Below are 21,527 nucleotides of genomic sequence, written 5' to 3'. Positions count from 1 at the left end.
AAGATAATGGTCAATTGAAATTTTCATTATTCCACGACAATCACATGACAAAACAAAATTACACGCTCTATCTAACATCTGCATGTACATGATCCTTTGCTGTGACCATTCATTTCTTTTTTCTTTTTATAAGTTGTTCAGGGGATGCCAAAATTACATTTACACGCGATTTCACATATTTCTCCTGAGCATAAATTGGCTATTGGATTCATACTATAGCTTTTCTTTTCAGATTTAAAAAATGTTTTTCTCTCTTCTCCATTAAAAGAAAGAATTTATTCTCTGCATTATTTTATATATATATATTTATATATTTATATATATAGCACTAGATAGAAAAAATTTTTAGATGAAAAACAATATTTTTTGTTACTTTCTTTTGATCACATCCAAAGACACTTTTTCTGATGGTATTTTTATTGCATGTTTAAATATAGTGGGCACCATACTTAGGAAATTGTAGGCTTTTTAATACACACAATATAAACAAACCTTTGAACAAAGCTCAAAACTAAAATTTTAGTCATCTCCATGCACTTCAAAACAAATCCTATAAAAAAGTAGTATTGTTTATTCTCATATTTTTCCTGGAGCATAAAACTTGAGTTCCTTCATATCAAAATAAATGAAAAATAATGGACCTGAGATTCTTTTTCTAACACATATTTTGTTCTAAAGTGCGTTAAGAAAATCAACCCCAAGCACATCTATAATGAAATGGATCCAGATCAGGAAATTATTCTGATTTTTTCTTCTTTCTTTCCTGCTCCAAAAAACTTCAAAGTTCATTGAATAGTTTGATGCTTTTCTCGAGCTTTTCGATCAAGGAAGATGTAAGTCATAAAAAAACAACTCTTAAATTTCGTATCTGCATAAATAGAAGAAAGATGCTCCGGAGTTTGTGATTTGCTCTGATGTTGGCTCTTTTCTTTGCCTTTTAATACAGATTGATTTTCTTTCTTTTCCTTTCCAATAAGAAAAATTTTGTCTCTGCCAAGAAAAAAACTTTTTTTTTACAGTAGAGTTGCAAATATAATAAGGATGCGCTGCTTGATGACGAAGACCGGATTTCATATCCGGAGAATAGAGGATTTCAGTTTCCAATCATGTGAAGAGGCGCGATGGTTTTCATTCGGGTACGTTAAGCCTGCTTGCATGAAAATTTATTAGTATCAGTTTGATAAAAGAAAAAAAAATGGAAGTTGAAGCATTATCTCAGGTACGGTTTTTACATTTTGAAGCTATAAGAAGATTAGTTTCAAATGGTTTTCTAAATCAAACCTTTGTAAGATGTCAAGGACAACATCTGAATTGATATCCCATTCTCCAAACTTCTAAGGACCTATCAGGGATAGAAAATTCGGTTGACGGCAATGAATTTAACATGATTCAATAACACGTATCTGACAAATCAGTGGTAAATTTGCGTCTCTAACAAACGATCCTCTGAATTCTGAAAGAAAGCTATATTACCAGGCCATTGTGGCGGTATTTGACTTGTCTATTTCGTGGGAATTTTGAAGTTCGTCTCGAATAGTTTTCCATAAATTACAAACTTCTGAAAACAATATATAGTAAAATGTTTTAATACGACATGCATCTTTCCAAGAAAATATTAAATTATTCTGTTCTGTGTACAACTAATCAATAATTAAGCTATTTTATAAGATTACAAAAATAAAAAATTTTCTGTTACAAGGTTTATATTTTATTGAAGATGAATTTGCTTTGAGATTGCTTGGTCAAATTGGACTTATTCAACTAACTACCCATAATTGTATAATAAAAAAATAATTGTTTCTAGTGAAGTAGTCATATAGAATGTGACTGTCAAAAAATTACCTTACTGAAGTTTAAATAATGCAAGTTTAATTATATAATAGAAGAAGAAACTTTTGAAATTTTAAAACTTCGGTTTAGCACATCTCAGAAGGCATAGTTCGTACAAGAAACTATCATAAAAGATGCGTCAGTATACATCGCGACGTAAGAGGTAAACGGTAAGCATAGTTAGAAAAGAGCGATGATAAAACTGACGTCTGTTTACATCAGGAGACAAATGCAGAAGAGACCAACATTTTCCCCTTCAGTGGTTTTACCTCGAGATTTTGATAGGGATTTTTTTGACATTTCAAGATTTAGGAAAGGGAAATTTAGGTACCTCTAAAAGAATATTGCAAGTATTTAGAATTTTTATCCCTTTCCTCAGACAGTGTGAACCTGCTGCATTCAGCAGTTTTAAAAAAATAGAATTGGATCATTAATTAATTAAATAAAAAAATAGAATTGGGTCAGAAAATAAAGAGACAATTTTAGTTAATATGAGCTAATTTCAAATGAAAATTAGGAAAAGAGTTAACAGAATTAACATTTAAACATTTAAATTAGATTAAGATATATATTTCAATGAAAAGATACAATATAGACATCAGATTCTCTTCTACTTTCATTAATCTCTTCATTAAAAGATGTATTGCCAGTTTTAAATAAATTTCTATCATTCAAATGCATAATTGGCTATTAAATTTTTTGGAAAATAAAATTAAAGAGGAATGCTATTTTTAAATTAATAACGTTTGAAATACTCAAGGACATAGATAAGGCATTGAATTTCCAATTTTGAATTTTAAAAAAATGAATTTGCTGAAGGAAATGTAAATGTTTTATTGTAAAATCTTACTTAAGTATAAAGAAAGCATTTTTCAGTAAATAAGGAAATAAAAAAATGTTCACGGTCATGCTTAATTATAAGTACTTTTAATTTATTTAAAAATAATTCTGTTACTACTACTTATAACATAATTTTCGACCAAATATCATTATTTTTAGTGTTCTCTATTACTTGAAATAATTGTGTTTTTAATACTAATTTGCAGAGATTGATTAGTTTGATTATCAGACACTGTATTACACATTTATATAAAAAAAAAAAAGATTTACATAAATGGGGAAATCTCTTATTAGCATAAACCATTTCAAACGATTATCTGCATCGTTTGAAATGGAATCATAGTAAATAATTGTAATAAAGAGTTTTTATGTACTTTTTGTTCGGGTTTATATATATATTTGCTCAGATATAAAATTTCAAATATTCTTCCATGAATCCTTTCAAGAAGAATCCATTCAAGAAGTGGATGGGAATGATATGGCAAATTTTTAAGAGAGAGATAATTTGCTTAAGTTAAATAACAATCCGATATATCTTCACTTAATCTTGAGAGTAGAGTAGATAAAATCTTAAAACTCTATTTTAAAACAAGAATTCTTGTCGCTAATCTAGAATCTTTTTTGTAGTTAATGGAATGAAAGTTTTGTAATCCTTTTCGAGATGACCTATGGAGTTACTACTTCTCTTATTGGAAGTAAATTAGCCCTATTAGTATCATGAGTGATACAATAGAAACAACGAAGTAGATTATCTACTGGATGATTAGAGAAATGACAGATTAATTCCTTGAAAGATAATTCAATCTTTCGAGTTTAGAGGGGGATACCATCCAGATAGGTAGATATAGAAATGAAATTTCCAGTAATAATAATTTAGCAACTCAAAATGATAATATGGAACACATAAATAAATATTTTTCTTTTTGTCTATTCGTTTGAATATAACACATCATAAAATGTATCGAAATTCTCATTTGACTTAAACTTTTCTTAATATCAGTTTAAAAAATTTATTTGCATATTTCTAGAAATATCTTGAATGAAATAAATAGCAGCCTTATCAAATTGTCTATGTCTGTGCTTTCATCAGAGAGAACTCTGCAAGTATTTTATACCTAATCGAATAAACCCCTTTTAAATAATTCTAGATTTCGGGACAACGTTTGCATTAATCTAGGATTTCATAGCTCGGCTATCAGTTAAGCTTTGATCCTTTCACTATCGGAAAGTCTAAAAATGGGCACAAAAGAGAACCTGCATCAAAGCCTATCAAATGTTGAGTGCTCTGTGCGGGGAAATAAACAATTTATTATCAAGAGCTTCATCCGAAGTTTCGTAGGTTTCATTGGAGTTAAGAAAGGAAGAAAACGGCTCTTTAAGCTGAGACTTCTCTTAAAAATAGACGAAACATAGCCGGTTTTAATTAATTCTGTGCGGAAAGAGACTTCAAAGAGGATTAAATAGAAAATATCTCAAGGAGAGATTCTGGAGAAACTAAAGAATTGTTGCATTACTTTTTAGTCAAAAGGAACATTTGAAAGTAACAGAAATAATGCTGAATTTTCAAAAAGTTTGTTCTCATTTTAAAGCGATTTTGAATATGTTTTGGAAAGAGAACTCCATACTTTGTGTCAGTAACTTAGAAATAAGTTTTCGTTGGTAATCTTTTAACAATTTGAAAGACATCGCTAGAAGTTGTTCTCTTAATGTTATTCATTTTTAATGCCTTCCCTTTTTTCTTACATAGATATTTCAAAGTAATTTTTAAACATCTTTTGATGATTTGAAATGTCAGCCACTTTCAAAAGTTTTTTTTTCTGTAATAAAAAATATGAATGAAAAAAGCATTAAATTATAATAGAAACAAAAATGTTTTAATATTACAAAATTAATTTTGATGTTGTGTCACTTTTGTGTTTTATTTTTTCTGAAATGATTGGATTTTTTTCTTATCGGGTTTGAAATTTTGATGTCAAAAGTAATAATTTCAATACACATTCTTATTTGTAATGTAATTTTTCCTACATTATTTAATGATTTCGGATATTGAAATATAGTTATGCAATTAGTAAACAACCATCCTTTTTGGTATTTGATTTAAATATTGAAAGCTTTATCTTAGTCCATATAATTTATCATCGGAAACCAAACTAACTGCACTGTGCCACACAAAAAAAGCTTGTAATGGTTTATTTAATTTTGAGAAAATGCTGCGTTAGAATGTTCATATTAACATTTCATTACACGAATATAGCTATTTTTTAAAGTGTTGTTTCGGAATATGCTCCTAATATCTTTTCAGGAAAACAAGTTTATCAGCTACCATTTCTAGTAAAGCAAAATTTAAATTATTTTTTTTCCAAATCATTTGAAGTTTATCTTACATGACCCTCGGGGGAGGCCACCTCGAAATGAGGATGAGATGCTTCCGGCATGGTGGTTGGATCTCGCCACCCTGGAGGGTACACTAATAGGTAGGGGATCTGGCTCCTCCCATCGATGACGGGACGTACTTCCTTCGGGGAGGGTTGTACCGCGACCGGTGACGGCTCTTAGGACTCAACCACAGTTCCCGCCAATGTTTCTGTTGCGGCGGTTAGATGGTTGACTTACATACATTACATTTCATGTATTTTTTAATTTATAAACATTTAAAAAAATGGATTGTATTTTGGACATTCAACCTTTCGCGGAATAAAATTCAGATGTGACAAAAATGTTTATATTCAGTGACAACGATACTTTATATTGAAAGGAGTGTAAAAATGTAATAAAGAGGCTCTAGGACTGTTAAAATGAAAAGTAAAACTTTTTACTGCTGATAAGGTCATCATAAGTCTGCTGGTTATTTTTCTTTAAAATTCATTTACGTCATATGTTATTTTTTTTTAAGTTTGTCTATTTCAAAGAATAGATGAGAACTTTCAATTGATGTATCTTGGTTGTTGGAAGTTTTATTTTTATTTTGTACTTTCTGAGACAAAATGAAACACATTCTTAACAAAGTCCTTAATTTTGGAATTAAACCTAATTACCATTTCTGAGAAATTAAATCATAGTATTGAGGGGTTGAAAATTTCCTTTCTTAGCTGCTAAACATATTTTTTACCATAAGTCAAGTTTACCATAACTTCAGCCACTATTAGGTAAAAATATTTAAATAAATATACTAATAATATAGTACTTCTTCTGTTTTCTATAATTTTTCCTGTCATTAGACTTAAAGCAATGACAATTTATTGGAAATAATAGGTCAATTTTCTTGAACTTTTTTTCTCGATTAGTGCCATCCTGTATCGAATTAATATGTAACATTTTCATGACAAATGTTCCAGAACATAATTAATTTTTCAGTACCCTCATCAAGTATCACTGCATCACTACATAAATCTTACCACATAGATTTTCACTTTCGTGGCGATCAAAACTAGCCATTTTACCTGCCACTACATTATGAATGCAAAAAGACAGTAACGGTCATCTGCTGAAAATAATAAATAATTTTGCATGGGAATGCAAGGCAAAGGAACCATTGCTATAAAATTAATGATTATGTCAATAATAATTATGTCACTCTAACAGATATCTTGGGTTTCTAGAAAGAATCAAGGCGTTTAATGTAGATAGGAACAATTCATGGACTTATTTCCATTTTATGGAAAATATGAATTTCGTGCGTCCTCGTTGGAAAGCAGTTGGTCTAAGACGGTTACTTTAAGCAGTAAATAATGTGTTTATCCGCCTTAACAAGTTTTCTGCAATATGTATATATATATATTTTTTTTCATAAATTAAAGATTTGTTTTCTTTGTGCAATTTAGCAATTCATTTTGTCTTTTGCAATTCTGACATCTTAAATACCAATAAACAAATCTATGACTCTCCGCGCATAGATGACTTAAAAGAAGAAAAGTATTTTTAGTAAAAATATATTTGTCTAAATGACTTAATTTCTAAAGTAATATCTCAGTTAGCTTTATTGCAACGTTATTTTTATTATTAGATTCACATAAATATTTTTGGAGAAATAAAAATCATGAAGTGTAGCTTAATATATATTTTTAATGTTTGAAAATTTAATCTTTTATTTTATTTTAGAATTGAACTACATATTTATTTACTTTAAACTTTTGCAAACAATAAACGCATTTGTAAGCACCAAAATGATACTCAATGATATTGCTATTAAATTTTCTTTAAACATAAGAATCTCCATTTTGAGATGAATCATAATGAGTCAGAATTTATATTCTTGAAAAGCAACAATTGTATTTATCGTTAAATCTAGCATCTTTAAAGACATTTGATCAAACTTAGAATGATGCATGAATAATTAGCTTAGGAATAGGAATATGCGCAAGCAATTTGTTTAATTTTTGATATTCGTGAATGAATTGCGTTTTAAATTTTATCTAAAAGCAATATATTTGAAAATAAGCATTAATGTATCAAAATAGAAAGGAGTCTAGTGTATGTGTCTAGAAAAAGGCATATTATTTCATAATGGACAGGTAAATTTTCTTTTACAAATGCCTTTATACGCATTTTAAAACATTCAGAACAGAACTGAATACAATTTAAAATGTTTTAGTTTCCCCAATTATGATGGGTTTGCACTTTGATCTTTTATGTCAAGTCATCGCAGAAATCGTTTTTAAAACATAAAAGAAATTTATTTTAATAGCTGTAAGTTTCTGTTTACAATTTAGTGTGGAGTATGTTTGATATCTATTGTGAACTATAATATTAACTATATTTTAAATGTTTTTGTTCAAATCTACTAACTACAGAAAATGGAAAAACACTATTGATTTTAATAGATGTAAGTTTCTGTTTACAATTTAGTATGGGGTATGTTTGATTTCTATTTTAAAATATAATATTAACTATATTTTAAATATTTTTGTTCAAATTTACTAACTACAGAAAGTGAATAAACATTCAATGAGTTATTATTCCTAACTCTCGAGACAAACAGAATAAAAAGCGTAAGTTGTTTCGCAGTTACTCGTATAAAGGGTTTTTTGTAATTAAAATTGGTAGTGTTTTCTCACTTTTACAGGAATTTCTTTCATTACTTTGCTTGCAGAGAAAAGTTTAAGAAATATATATAAAACAGATGATTGAATTTTTACTCACAAATACGTTTTTGCAAATATACAAAACTGAGTGTAAAGAATGCAGGAATAATAATTTTAAAAAATATACCTTTGGGTTTTAACATTTTAATGGTCTAAATAAAAAAAAAGTGCTTGGATCACTTACTTAATGCAAATCAGATATTTATTAAATAAAGTGTTTTAGTAATTGCTCATTTCCTTACGATGGTACAGATTTTATGACAGATAAGTTTTATGTTCCTGTTTGCAGGTTGATGCTTATGCTGCATTAGTCTTCCGGACTTCTGTTACCTCACTGCCTTTATTATATGTTTCAAATCTTAATGAAGATAATATTACTCTTTTTTTCTTATTGTCAAATGAATCTATAATCGAAATATTTATTTCTACTTATAAAAAAAAGCTAAAATAGGCTACCCTCAAGGCGAACTGAAGGGACTGTTGATGATATCTTTGAATAAAGTATGAAGATACGCTAATATCCATATCAAAACAAGGATACTAACAATTTCCAGACTTACAGCAATATTTTTAACTTAGTATAAACAAAAAAAAATTTATCAAGTCTCGGAGATATAGGACCACAGAATCCAGGTGCTCCATCCAAAACATTCATAACGTCTTCTAATATCCATGTTTTAAGAATTTTGCATGAGCGTTTTCTAAATTTAAAAATCAAATTTTTGAAATCTAATTTTAGAAAAAGATAAAAATGAAATAAATTCAAATCTGCATAATAGCATGGAGTGGATTTAATTTCTTTCTCTTATTATTGTAGAATGCCGAATTTTTTTTTTTATGTTTTTAGGTAATGAGATTATAGTTCTCTGCATGTGGTTATAGATTTTCTGAGTATTTTCAAAACATAAAACTGAATTTATATAGTATTTGAAAAGATATTGATTCATCTTCCCTCCGTTAACGTGTGTTTTGATGGAACTGGTTTTTGCTCAGCACTTTTCTCTCGGTATGCTATTTCAGAGGTTTAAAAAAGAGAAAGAAGTTTCTATGCATTTTCTCCCCAAATGCACCATTTCAAAGGCTTAAAAAAGAGAAGTTTCTATTATAATTCGAATTTTGTCACAAAAGGCAAACTTAATAGAATTATTGAAGAATCATTCTTAAAAGATAGAATCGGAATGAAAGCTAAAATACGAACCGGATACACTTTCGAAACGAATTGAAAATTTTCAATCTACAGAAGCACAGTTGTGGAAATCCGAAAGAGGTTTGTTTCTTTTATTATCACCGTTTTTTTTTCCATCAAAAACGATAAAAATTCAAGAAAATTTTTCAACCTCAACTTTTATTTAGTTGAACCCCGTGTTTGATGGAGACGCTAGGAAATGAAGCTAGGTCATTGTGAATTTCCAAAGGGGATATGTATCATTCTGTAAGTTCTTTCAATGAAATGTGTACACCTTATTTGAATAACTAATTTAAAAATAATCTGCAACTTATCTGTTGTAGTGAATTTATTTTTGATAGCTCTAAGACATCGATGGGGACTTCTTAGGTAATTTCTGTATTCAAAATATTCCATACAGCATTTGCATAGTGGATAGTGACACGATAATAATACTATGTTAATGGTTATAATGCATTCATTTGCGTCCTGTAATATTGTTCTGATAAAACCTTTTTTCTAAGATTTTAATTTTAGTAATTGTAATTAAGGATTTTGATTTAAATTAAAAACAATTAAAATTTTTATTTAAAACACTCCTGAAATTTAATTATAATAAAAGATCATGTAAAGAATATTTATGGAGTTCATTATTTTTTTTCTAATTACTTTAAATATTCTGTGTTATTTAATTTTTAGTTCAATATAATTTTATCTATAAGGTACAGATTTTTTATTCAGCTTTCCCCTTCGTTTAAGAACAAATTTTATCAATTAATTTATACATTAGAAAATAAATCTCTGCATCATTAGAAAATGTTTACGATGGAAGAATTGTGTACTTTCTTTAGTAGGGCTAAGACAAAGCTCACAGATAAGAGCGATTATTGGTTATGTACAATAATATATGTTAATATGATCAAAACATAAATGTTTAAGAACTGTAAAAGAACTTTATTAAAATTGTGAGTTATGAGAAAAATATTGTTACTTAATCTTGAAAATATTGAAATGGTTGACTTAAAAATGTATGGGCGAGTTTCTTTGAAATCATAAATTTTTTTCTCAGCATTCATAAAGAAAAGTTTTTATATGAAATGCGAAAAAAATAAATTTCATTGAAAGTTAATATTAGCCCTTAACAAATCTCGGCAACCATTTATGTAATATACTTTAATAAGTTATTAAATTTTAAAAAGACAATTTAGATCTGTCAACACAAGCTAAACGTATCAGAAACATGAAATTATTATTTCTATAAATAACAGCTATTTAAATTGTTGACATCTTCGTTCCTAAAAATCTTGATTTTCACGTGATGGAAATAAGAGATATCGTTTTTTCTTTCAATAAATAAATACATTTCACTATGTAAGAATTATAAGTCACATTCTTTTTTGAGACATTTACTTGATTAATCTCACAGTTTATCGACTAAATAGCGAGCATTCATAAATGAAATGAGATAATTTAAATGATTTAAATGTTGCGGCATTCGTGCTTCTTTAATTAGTTTCAAACACAATTCATTTTAGAATCCGAAACTCTTTACTTGTATAAAGGAATCTTCTGCAACTACTCAATCTGTAAAGCTTTCAAGTTTCTCCAGGTATTGCATAAGATCTGATTAATTACCAAGTCTTCGAAGAATCAATTCATTTTAATCGTTCTAGGTATTGCTATTGATCTTTTAGCCCTGAGGAAACAGTTCCGTTTCACCACACTAACTTAATTGTATCCCGTACCATCCAGCAGCTTCCACTCCTTGTTTTATTTAGCGTCTTCACGGTTAATTTAAGCAAAATACTGATAGAAAGCAATTCCCTCATCATCGCTTGTAAGGTGATATACGCTTCCAGGATTTTCTAGTTCACTTATTTTTGTGGTTTCTAATCGAATGGATGCAGTTCTTTTAGTGGACCGCATATTTACAAAATAAATTCTTCTTACGGTTAGGGACTGATTTAAAGGATTTATCAATCGTTTTGTTCGTCTGTGCTTTCTTTGCTTTTTTGTTGATCTCAGAGATTTGTCTATTGTCTGTTATTCCATTATTGCTGTTAGTTTCTCAAAATTTTATTGATAGTCCGAAATTTTCCTACAAGTTCAATTACTTTCATAAGAGACATAGCTTTAAACAGAAACATGAGTTGTAGCGTAGCTATAAAATATATAAATAATTGAATTTGTATGTAAATATTATTCCTTTGTCTAGAATTACTCAACGTTTATATGAAATATTGATAGAAATCAATTCCTTCATGTTTTGTCAATTGAAATACATTTTTGGGATTTTCTAGTGCATATATTTTTGTGAATTCTTGTAAAATAATGCAATTCTGTTATTCAATTCATATTTCAAAAATGAATTTCTTTTTTTACATTTAATTTTTTATAATTAATTTAAACTATAAGTTTTGTATAAAAATAATATTTTTGACCCTTCATCTCAATTTCGTTTGCCATTGCCGTTTAACTCATATTATTGAATAATCTATTAAGGAATTTTGAACGAACGTTATAGTGAAATAGATAAAATTACGTAATCACTTTCAATTACTTAACTGTTTTCTTATGAAAGCGTTTATTATCGTTATTATTTTTATTAACCAAAATTTGTTGTTATGATATAGTAAATTCGATAAAACTGATTAGCTTTCTCAAATATTTCTTTATAATAATTCTTAACTTTTGTTCGCATTCCTTATTCTTATAGTAAAAGCCCTGATTGATTTTTCTGCTTCCACTATGTATTTCAATAATGGTTTTCACCTTTCTTGTTTAATTGTATTTTACACTTAAATGTAAAAAATTAAATGCGATTTTGTATTTGAAAAGAGATCCCTAAGAAAATACCATATTATTATACTCAAATATGAAAATTAAGAAGACATTTTGTTCTCAAAATGTATGACGAACATTTTTTCTGGAGATGAAACATAGATATTGTATGGAAGTAACGTTTCGCTATCGATGATAAGGCAAATGGTTTAGATTCTGTATCAGGGGGAAAAAAATATGGTGGAGAGGGCAAAATTTAAAAAATGCTCTATTAAGCATCATCAAGTTGTCATAGAAAACGCTTCCTTCCAAGCTGATGATGATGGATTTTGAAGCTCCAGTAGAGAATGCCTTCGAAAAGCCCAAGGCGCATGCGGCAACTATTTGGCACACTCCCTAGCGAAAGCTATTGGGATATCTCATTCTTTTTCTTTTTTCTTCTTTAAAGTATTTCTCATATCCTACACAATAAAAAAAAGGAAGATTCATATGAGCCACACCTCCTTCAAGTAAGTTCCAAACATGATCAATGCGTTTCAGATCTGGAATCCAGTAGACTATTCCAAATGTGAATATTTTTTTAACCAGTATCTTTAGAATCATTTTCCATGAGGTGGCCTCTATTATTCAACTTTGAAAATGTTTGAGTCACCAGAATATGAACTTGTAATCATGAATATTTTTATTGTAAAAATTATTTATTCCCGTTGGATCAGGCAGTATAGGAAGGACAATCTCTTGGGCAATGACAGCTCAAATGAAACATTCATTACTTTCGAACGGCTTCTAAAAATGATACTTTCTGTAATTTTTCTACACTTTTCAATGCATTTGTTTATTGAGAAAAATAAATAAAACTATTGTAAGAAAGCATCTTTTATCCATTTTTCATGATACCGTTCTAAATATTCATAACACAGAATTTCACATTAAGCATTATGCCGTTTTAGGTGCTAAATGCGTATAAAAAGAAGAATACCGAAGCATATTACAAAACCAAGTATTCTTTCTTGTAAATGAATTCTCCTAGAGAACCAATGAAGCATGAAAGTGAAAGGAATCGGAGCAGTGAGTAAGAGGATCGGGATAGCCCTTAAATCTATGTTCTAGAATCTCTTCCTTGGGACGGAAAATCTGCAGGTTCGAAAACCAATGCTATTAAGCATAAATTGTGTATGCAAGCTTCATTGGTTCATATGTGCATTAAATCTGATGTCGTAGTAAAAACCTCCCATGTTAGTGTGGTGCGAAAGGTAGAAGAAGGTGTTATACCTGCCAAGTGTTATCCTTATTATTTAACCAGGTTCAAATTACGAGGTCCGTCTCGAAATAGTCTCAATGTTCTTTCAAACGGGGTATTAATATTAGAAGAAACAACAGCTGAACATAGAAAAGGGTAATTAATCTTTATATCTAAAAAAGCATTGAAAATGCCAGTAAGAAAATATCATGCAAAAGGTTTTTTTTTTTATTATTTTCTTCGCGTTTAGTTAATAAACGACTTACTAATATGAAGTGTCCAACATATGAACAATTTAATTCTGTAGTTTAGTGAGTAATCTTAATATAAACTTTCTACCCTTCCATGGAAATTGGAAGTGCTCCATGGGTGGTTTGGGAGCGGTTCAATACTGAGTTCCTGATCAACGAAGGACATAGTACTAAGGAACGATTTCTCAAAACGGTGACATGCTTTTATTAATGCAATCCTTGGAGCTTCCTTCTTTTTTCAAATCCGGTTTCCATAAAAATAATGGGTTATTGTTTTCTGTGTTTAACCGTCATTACTTTTAAATACGACAAAATATAAGTTTCACAATCCATAAATATTTTGAAACATAAAATGAATAAGTAATATTTATATGTCCAAGCAAAACTTTTTCAGATATAATATTCATTATCATATTTTATAAATTTCTGTTTTATTTAATACTTATATTTTGTATTGACTAATTCGATTTTATCATGAAAAGCAATGTTTAAATTTTGTTAAACAATTATGTAGAAACAACAGTTATTAACAATATTAAACATTTTACAGTGCCATTTTGAAATTATTATCAGAACATTCATTATTCGATATTAAAATAAGATTTTTAAAGTGGTTATGGGAAAAATGATGATTTTTGATAAAATATGTTCAAACTATTTTGTGATTTGACAAAACTAGGTTTAATTAATTTTAATGCATTACAAATTCGACAGTAAAAAGTTGATCAACTGAAATCTGATAGATTTCTGATAGAGGCTAGGACGCAAATATAAATTACAACTTCTCTGTTTAACCATTTATTTATTTCTGCATCTTCAACGCATCGGTTTAAGTAATATTGTGATGTTTAATTTCTTTAAATTCGTTTTATAAAATTTGACATAATTATGTCTTAAATATTTAATAACATTGATCATCTAATTCCTTTTAACTAAACATCCTTAATATTAACTTTCCGCTAAAATTGCATTTGCGTATGATCAATATTATCAACTGCATAAATACATTTATTTTTCTAAAGTATTAATGGGCTAACAGTGTTTATGGAACAAAAACGTAAATCAAAAGCATTAGTTCTATCCTGGCTAGTTCAATTCTACATTTCAATTAAGAAATTGTTTTGTTAGATTACTGATCTCAGTTAAATTATTTAATTATTATTAAGAACTGAATATTTTACATAACTTCAAAAAATGGTCTTGGATATTTTTAATTTTAAATTGATGCGCATAGTTCTAACTTTTCTTCATTGATGCTTTATAAGACTCAAACAGAATTCTTAATAAAGCGTTTGAAATCCTTCCTTAAAAATATGAATGTAAAGTATAATTTTATGCTACTCATAAAGAATGACATGTAGATCGGTATGGCTGTTTCATTATTGTGAGATATAATTGATTGAAGCATCAAGAATTTTGTCTGAATCCTAAAAAATGCTGGTTTCTTATACATCATTATTCGCTTTCTGCATTCTTCAAGGAGAAATGCATCATTAATTACTAGGCATTTCTGAAGAGCACATCTATAAAGCTCCGAAAATTAGAGCATAAATCTAGGAAATATCTTTATTCTTTTCTTTATTCTTATGCAGAAACATGCCAAGTCCATTAAAAATAAAAATATTTTCAGTAAAAGCGTGAATCAGCAGGATGAGATTATTGACAGGAGAGAACGAAAGATAATTAAGTGAAATGAAAGAAACAGGGAAGAAAAAGTTTAGTTATTAAGAAGTATGAGAATTATAACTAAGATATAATGGGATCTAAATATGATGAGGAACACCTAAAGAGAAAATTCTGGTACTTAATTCTGAAGCCTTGATTAAGTTAATTTCGGCAATTAGTTTGAGTCCTATTGAATTTGTGTTTTACTTAAGAAATCATTGGATTGTACGGGAATTTATTTGATTTGATGGAAATGTTTTTATAAAATTAATTTTATTTGTTGGAATGAACTTTCTTTGAACACTCTTCTTCATGTAATTAATCTTAAACAAATTTACCTTAATGTGACTTGATTTTCTTGAAAAATGAACTAATTGCATATGACACCGAAATTTTATGTTAATGTTTTACTAAAATTGTTATACTAGGTAATATATGCACCACAAGAAAGAAAAAAAAAAGGTTTGAAATAAAAAGAAATAATTTTTTGAATACAAGTGAATAGGTTTTGTTGACAAATTACAATTTCAGTGAATGTTTTATATCTCTATCAGTATTTTATTAGTAATTTGGTTAAAATAATTATAATACTAAGACAATAAATTATTGGTTCATATCTTTCAAATTGTAGCTTATTAAATCCTATATAGAGCATGACGTTGCTTGTGGATTCCTATAAAGTTATTCAGGGTGCCTTTTTATAAAAACTGAATGAAAACCTTTACCAGCTGTTTGTGATTCCTTATGAAATATGTGCAATAAATTGAAACATTGTGCAAGGTCATACACAACCTTTAGAAATTTTGCTTTAGAGACATGTATGAACCTTGAATCCAGATCTCTCAAATGTTTACTAACTTTGCTTCATATATATCTCTGAAGCTCTGTTGAACTATCTCGTTTCATATCCGTCTGATAATTATTGAAAATAGCTTTGAATCTTTGTTACAATGTACTTCTAAGCGCACTATAATGGTCAGTAATAATCCTTTTAAACATTCTGTTTACCAAAATGTTTGCATTAACAAGCTTTAATAGCATGTTCATACCTTCAGTTTCAGAAAGGACTTCAGATTCATTTCCTGAACTGAAACATATTATAATCATATGGATCATACCTACCGATCAACATTGAAAAGGATAATATAGCCACGATTGAAATCCGTCAAACAAAGAGAGATTAAATGTTCACTACTTAATTTAAATAAGTGAGCTAAATATTATCGCTAGTTTCATAAATTTATTTTTACCTGTAGGAATAAAATTTATTAGAAGCAATTACTTATAAGGTCACAAACAAAGAACATTAACTGAGGGATGGTACTGAACAATTACGCCAATCAACTATCTGCATGAAGAGAATTGGTGATAGAGCTGCATTATAGGCATCCTAATGGGATGCTATATATAAGCAAACGCTAAAAATAATTGGTAGCTGATCCATCCAATCCTCGTTTTCCCTATTTGCCAGAGTATTTCTTTCTTTAAAAGGACTTATCTTTTACATTTAACCCTTAACTGGGGACTTGCGGTCTGTGAGACCGCTATCGATGGATTTTCTATCACCCCTATTCTATTTTTAGCTCAATTGAATGGATTGACCCTGTAGCTTCCTGTTTTATGACCTTGAATACACGTGCACTTTTTCAACCGATTTCAGCAGATGCTTTTTAAAATAATTCAGTTATTTCTTCGAGCGCGGTCTCTAAGACCGCATCTCCTTGTTAGTGTCCCGGTGATAAACAAGGCTTAGCAGATGGCGCTAAAACTTGGGCCTCGAAATATCATCCAGTTTACTGATCCTATTATGAAGCAGTGCTCCAGACACTTTTAAATGAAGAATAAAGTGATTTTAATGATAAGGATAATTTTACAGAAGAGTTTTTTGATGAAAGTTCACATTCAACTGATTTTGATATGTATGTTCAAACATGATTAATTTTTCTAGTGATAATGTATTTTGAAAAATTTATAAAATATATTAATATACCAAGATATATATATAATTTATAGGTTGATTTTTATAATAGTTCTTAACCTGTATATTTAAAATGCCCAAGAAAACCGTGTTATGAAAGTCAAGCAAGCCGATAAAAAAAAGGGCCAATTTTACCCATTGTCATTTTTTTTTATTTTTCATATAATTGTTGAATTTTACATTATATTGTCTTCTATATACATTCATATACTGTAAATATAAATATGATTAGAAAAGTAAAAAGTAATATGCTTTTTCAAGAATATTATTTATTGTAACATGTAATTTGAGAAGAAAATGTATGTTCCAATGCATTTACTTTTTTCAATGATAATATATTTTGGAAAATTTCTAAAACATATCTATATATCAAGAAAAATATCTGCAAAATATATTGGCCGTTTTTCATACTAATGCATTCATTAGAAAATTTAATTTGAGTGTAAATGAAATGCTGTCTTGTAGACCGCACTCCCCAGTTAAGTCCTGAAATTTCACCTCCCTAGTTAAGGGTTAAGTTTTGAGGGATTCTCTTTCATTCTATTGGTGCTATCAACCAAATTGTAAGCCGAGGTAAGTAGCACTGTTGAAGTGAGTAACTGATTCAGAAATTTTGCTCAGGAGGCTTAAAGTAAAATCAAACTGAGTACGTCTAATAATTGATTCATTTGATTCATATTTATAAAACATGCTTTGACGAAACAGACATGGAATTCTTGAATGACTTTTATTCATCATAGTTTCAAGGATATAGTCGAATTTATATCTTTACCGAGATTTTTTTTGTTAAAGCTATGACAAGAATAATGCAGCGAAATGACTAGAAAGCAGAAAGCAGAAAAGGGAGACAGACGGTGGGACAGTATTCTGAATTTATATAGTTTCAGAAAAGAATTTGAAGACGCAGCGTTTTGGCTCTGTGGGGAAACATATCCAATTCAGAAGTTTAAAATTGAAATAGGAGTCCAGTGATTAGGAAATTACTTTTAGAGCGTAGATTAATTAGAAATTCTTATTCATACACACCGTAGATGATTTCATTCATGTTTGGCAATCATATACGGTAAAATAAAATTATTATTTTTTTATTTTTGTGTATGTATTCTATCCATTTTCAATAATATTTGTATTTTTTATTTATTTGATCTTTATCGGCTTCGCTTACCTACTCAAAATAGTGAACGGCACAGGTTTTTATATAACTTTTAATTGTGCATATATTTTTGATTTCTCGGTATTAACCGTTTAGGATTCGAACATTATTTTTATATTTAATTGTTTTGTGTATATGGATTATGGAATTCGAATGAATCGCTTTTTTTTCTATTTTATCATCTGTATTTTTTTTTTTTTTTTTTTTTTTTTTTTTTTTTTGCTAATATAGTGTCTGAGGCTTTGATTAAATGTTGTTATAAAAAAATTTTGCTTCATATATTTTGTATATTTTCAATGTATTTGTAACATACTCTTAAATATATATGTACTCTTAAAATAAATACAAACAAAATAAGTCAGCCTTCTAATAGATTAATAATTATCACCATTAATTATTTATTCTATAATTAACCTAAGATAGACAACTACGTAAGCTAAAAACAGCATTCTTTTTGCATGGAGGCAGACAATTCTTATATATCACGTCATCTTTGCTTGGTAAATATTAAAATCGTTCATTTTTGTTCTGGCGTTTAGAAACTTCATTGTTAAGTCAATTTAAAATATATTGTGCCTTAACGTTATAAACTTTATTTAGCTTAACGTGATTATAAACTTAATTTCATAATTAATGTCAGAAACTAACTTGATGCTTTATTAAACGCTTTTTATTTAATGCTTAATTAGGGTCTAGATTCTTATTCTTTTAAATAATTAGTTAACCAATTTCATTTCACTCTTTAATTAACTAATTAGATTATTTTATCTAGAAACTTATTTTATGCTTTGCTGACATTATATAAGAAAGTTACGAAGTTTCTAGAGATGGGGACTTTCTTCAATCTTTTATCATTATTAATGGTTTTCTTTATGTTCTTTAAGAAACTCAATCGTACTTTTTCCCAAGAATTTCGTAACAACTTGATTGTAACTTACGACTAATACGACTCATTTTTAGCATCGAAAGTGAAATAACTTACGAAAACGTAGTCATTAAGTTACATAACATAAAAATTGATATAAAATTTTATACTTATCTGAATGCATTTATTTATTCTACACAAGAGGCTAATTTTTAAAATAGCATATTCTTTACTGTTGCCAAATAGCTACTCATATTCTAGTTTCTTCTACTCGATATCTCAAAAATATTGTCTTTTATAACGAGCACAAAACTTGCGCAACACCTATTTAGGAATATCTCTTCCACAAATATAGAAACCCAGCATCTTGAAAGGTAATATACGTTCAGTCAGAATAGTTGTTAATATAAATCGAAATACAGAAATACACCTGCTGTATTCTTTCTAAATGACATTCTGAATACCTGTTAAATATATGTGTTAGACGGCTCTGATATATTAGTATTAAGCTTTTTGTGTAAAATTAAAAAATAATTTTTCTGGTTAAAAATGACATTATATATTTTCTGTTACATCCTTTACCAACACTGACAAAAATTGAGATTCAAGCAACTTAAAAAAGAATATTAATTAATGGAGTGATTAAGGGAGCTATAAAATTTTATTATGCCAAATAATAAACGCATGTGCAATGAATGTTTTATTAAGATGTTTAAAAAAATTCATATATCGATTTCAGACAGTTTCGATATGTGTGCTATTAATATCTTGACAAATATCAAGACAATTATCTCTTTTTAGATCTTCTTTAACACTTTGATGTTAAAGTTTCAATTACTATTATGATTCAACGTTTTAGATAGTTTACATCATTGATTTCTTTAATGCACATGATCTTCCATGAAAAAAATGCCCACTGTCAAAACCCATAACACACTGAGGCACATATTTAAAGAAACATATTTCATAATTAGAGCACACACTTACATAAAACACAGAGAACAGTAGTAAAAATATAATAATCAAGATGATAATGACGAAAAAATATTTATTTATCATAAAGTAATATTTAATTTCTCTAAACAGCAACTTCAAAATTTGTGATAACAGCATCAAGCTATCTAAGCTATTCTCTAGTTGTTAGACGAACAATAAATGACAGTTGATAATTTACTTTCGAAAATTTAAATAAATTATGAAATTTTAACATTAAAATGACGCTTTCGTTTTTAAGTGAAGTAAAATCGCATTCCACATCATGCTTTGGATAAATGATTTCGTTTTTTTTTAAAATTTTAAAATTAATTTTTCCAACGCTCTGATGGGTTACTGATATTTTTACAGCATTTTAAATTATTTCTTTAACGATTGTTGTGATTTAAAGGCCGAAGCATTCTGACGCTATCATTTCTTAAATGAAAATTCCTTGAATGCTTAGATTAATTTTTCATTCACTTTATTTTTACTGCTTCGATTTGGATTTTAATTACCGTTCCTAACTGTTTCCTAGATCGCCCGGTGATTCTGAAGTACCTGCTTCAAAAGCGAGTCGCTGCTGCTGAGAGGGATTCAGCGGAATTAGCCTGCATCGCCTCAGGCTACCCTGCCGTTACGTTTGCTTGGTCATTCAATGGATCCACTATAAGCGCCGGCCAATCGGACTCTCTCAAATACAGTGTGAGACAAAGGCGTAAACATGGCAATGAATGGTGGAGCACGTTAATGGTGAAATCGATTACTGAAGGAGACTATGGTGTTTACACGTGCATTGCTGGGAATCAGATGGGCCATGACTTTGTGCCGTTCAACATAGTCAAAAGAAGTGAGTATTATCTATTTATCGGATCTATCTTCTTCATAAAAGTGTTTTAATGAGAATATAGAGCTATGGTATTATTTTATTAAAACAATATAATCTGGCGAATATTAATATGGAATAAATGATGACTGAAATTTATTTGTTTAGCAAATGAAGGCAGTATTCGTGATATTTTCACTTAACAAAGTAGCCTGTACAATCTTATCCTCTTAAATATTATCCCCTGATGTTCTGTTAAGTTCTATACCATCCTCTAAGATGCACTTAGAATTTTAAAATCAATTTGGTGCTAATAATACGCCATGTAGCCTTGATTATATTTGCGAAGTTGTTTAATGTAAATATGAAAGCAACTTATTTTTAATCAGTGAAAAGAATTATCATAAAAACACTATATACACAGATTATTTTTATATTTTAATTTCATCCCAACAAATAAAGTCTTTTTTAACGATACATTACATATTTTTATAATAACAAATATGTAAATCTATATAAACGAGTATAAAAACTACAGGACGATTATTCAGGTTTAGTTAAATGAAAAGTAAACTAAACATGAATGAAATAAAGCGAAGCATGAAATAATGTAAACATGAAATGATATGAAATTTTTATTAAAAATATTACAGGTTGGGAAAAAAGTCCGTAAAAACTTTAAAAATTCATAAAACCCGGAAAATTAAACTAAATAAAAAAAGGTTTGCAGGTTTAGAATCGATAAGACATGGGGTTTTTTAAAAATAAAAACAATTCAAAAAACAGCCGATAGGTGGTGTTTTGTGCATAAGTGAAAGAAAAAAATACAAAAATAATGTTATTAAATCATTTATTATAGCAATATGTGTTCCACATGTCC

General features: G+C 28.6%; 1 protein-coding gene across 1 annotated transcript in view; it reads left to right on the top strand.

Moving 5' to 3' along the window:
- The window catches only part of LOC129958649 (nephrin-like), a 658,065-nt gene that overhangs the window by 519,644 nt on the left and 116,894 nt on the right, over positions 1-21,527 (top strand). Inside the window, exon 16 of the mRNA XM_056071256.1 lies at positions 20,360-20,671. Coding sequence (XP_055927231.1) covers positions 20,360-20,671 — 312 coding nt within the window. The remainder of the gene's footprint in view (positions 1-20,359; positions 20,672-21,527) is intronic.

The sequence above is a fragment of the Argiope bruennichi genome, chromosome X1, assembly GCF_947563725.1.
Source record: "Argiope bruennichi chromosome X1, qqArgBrue1.1, whole genome shotgun sequence".
In the NCBI taxonomy this organism is placed as follows: Eukaryota; Metazoa; Arthropoda; class Arachnida; order Araneae; family Araneidae; genus Argiope; species Argiope bruennichi.
The sequence above is the reverse complement of the archived record's forward strand: the minus strand, read 5'-3'. Positions and strand labels throughout refer to the sequence as shown.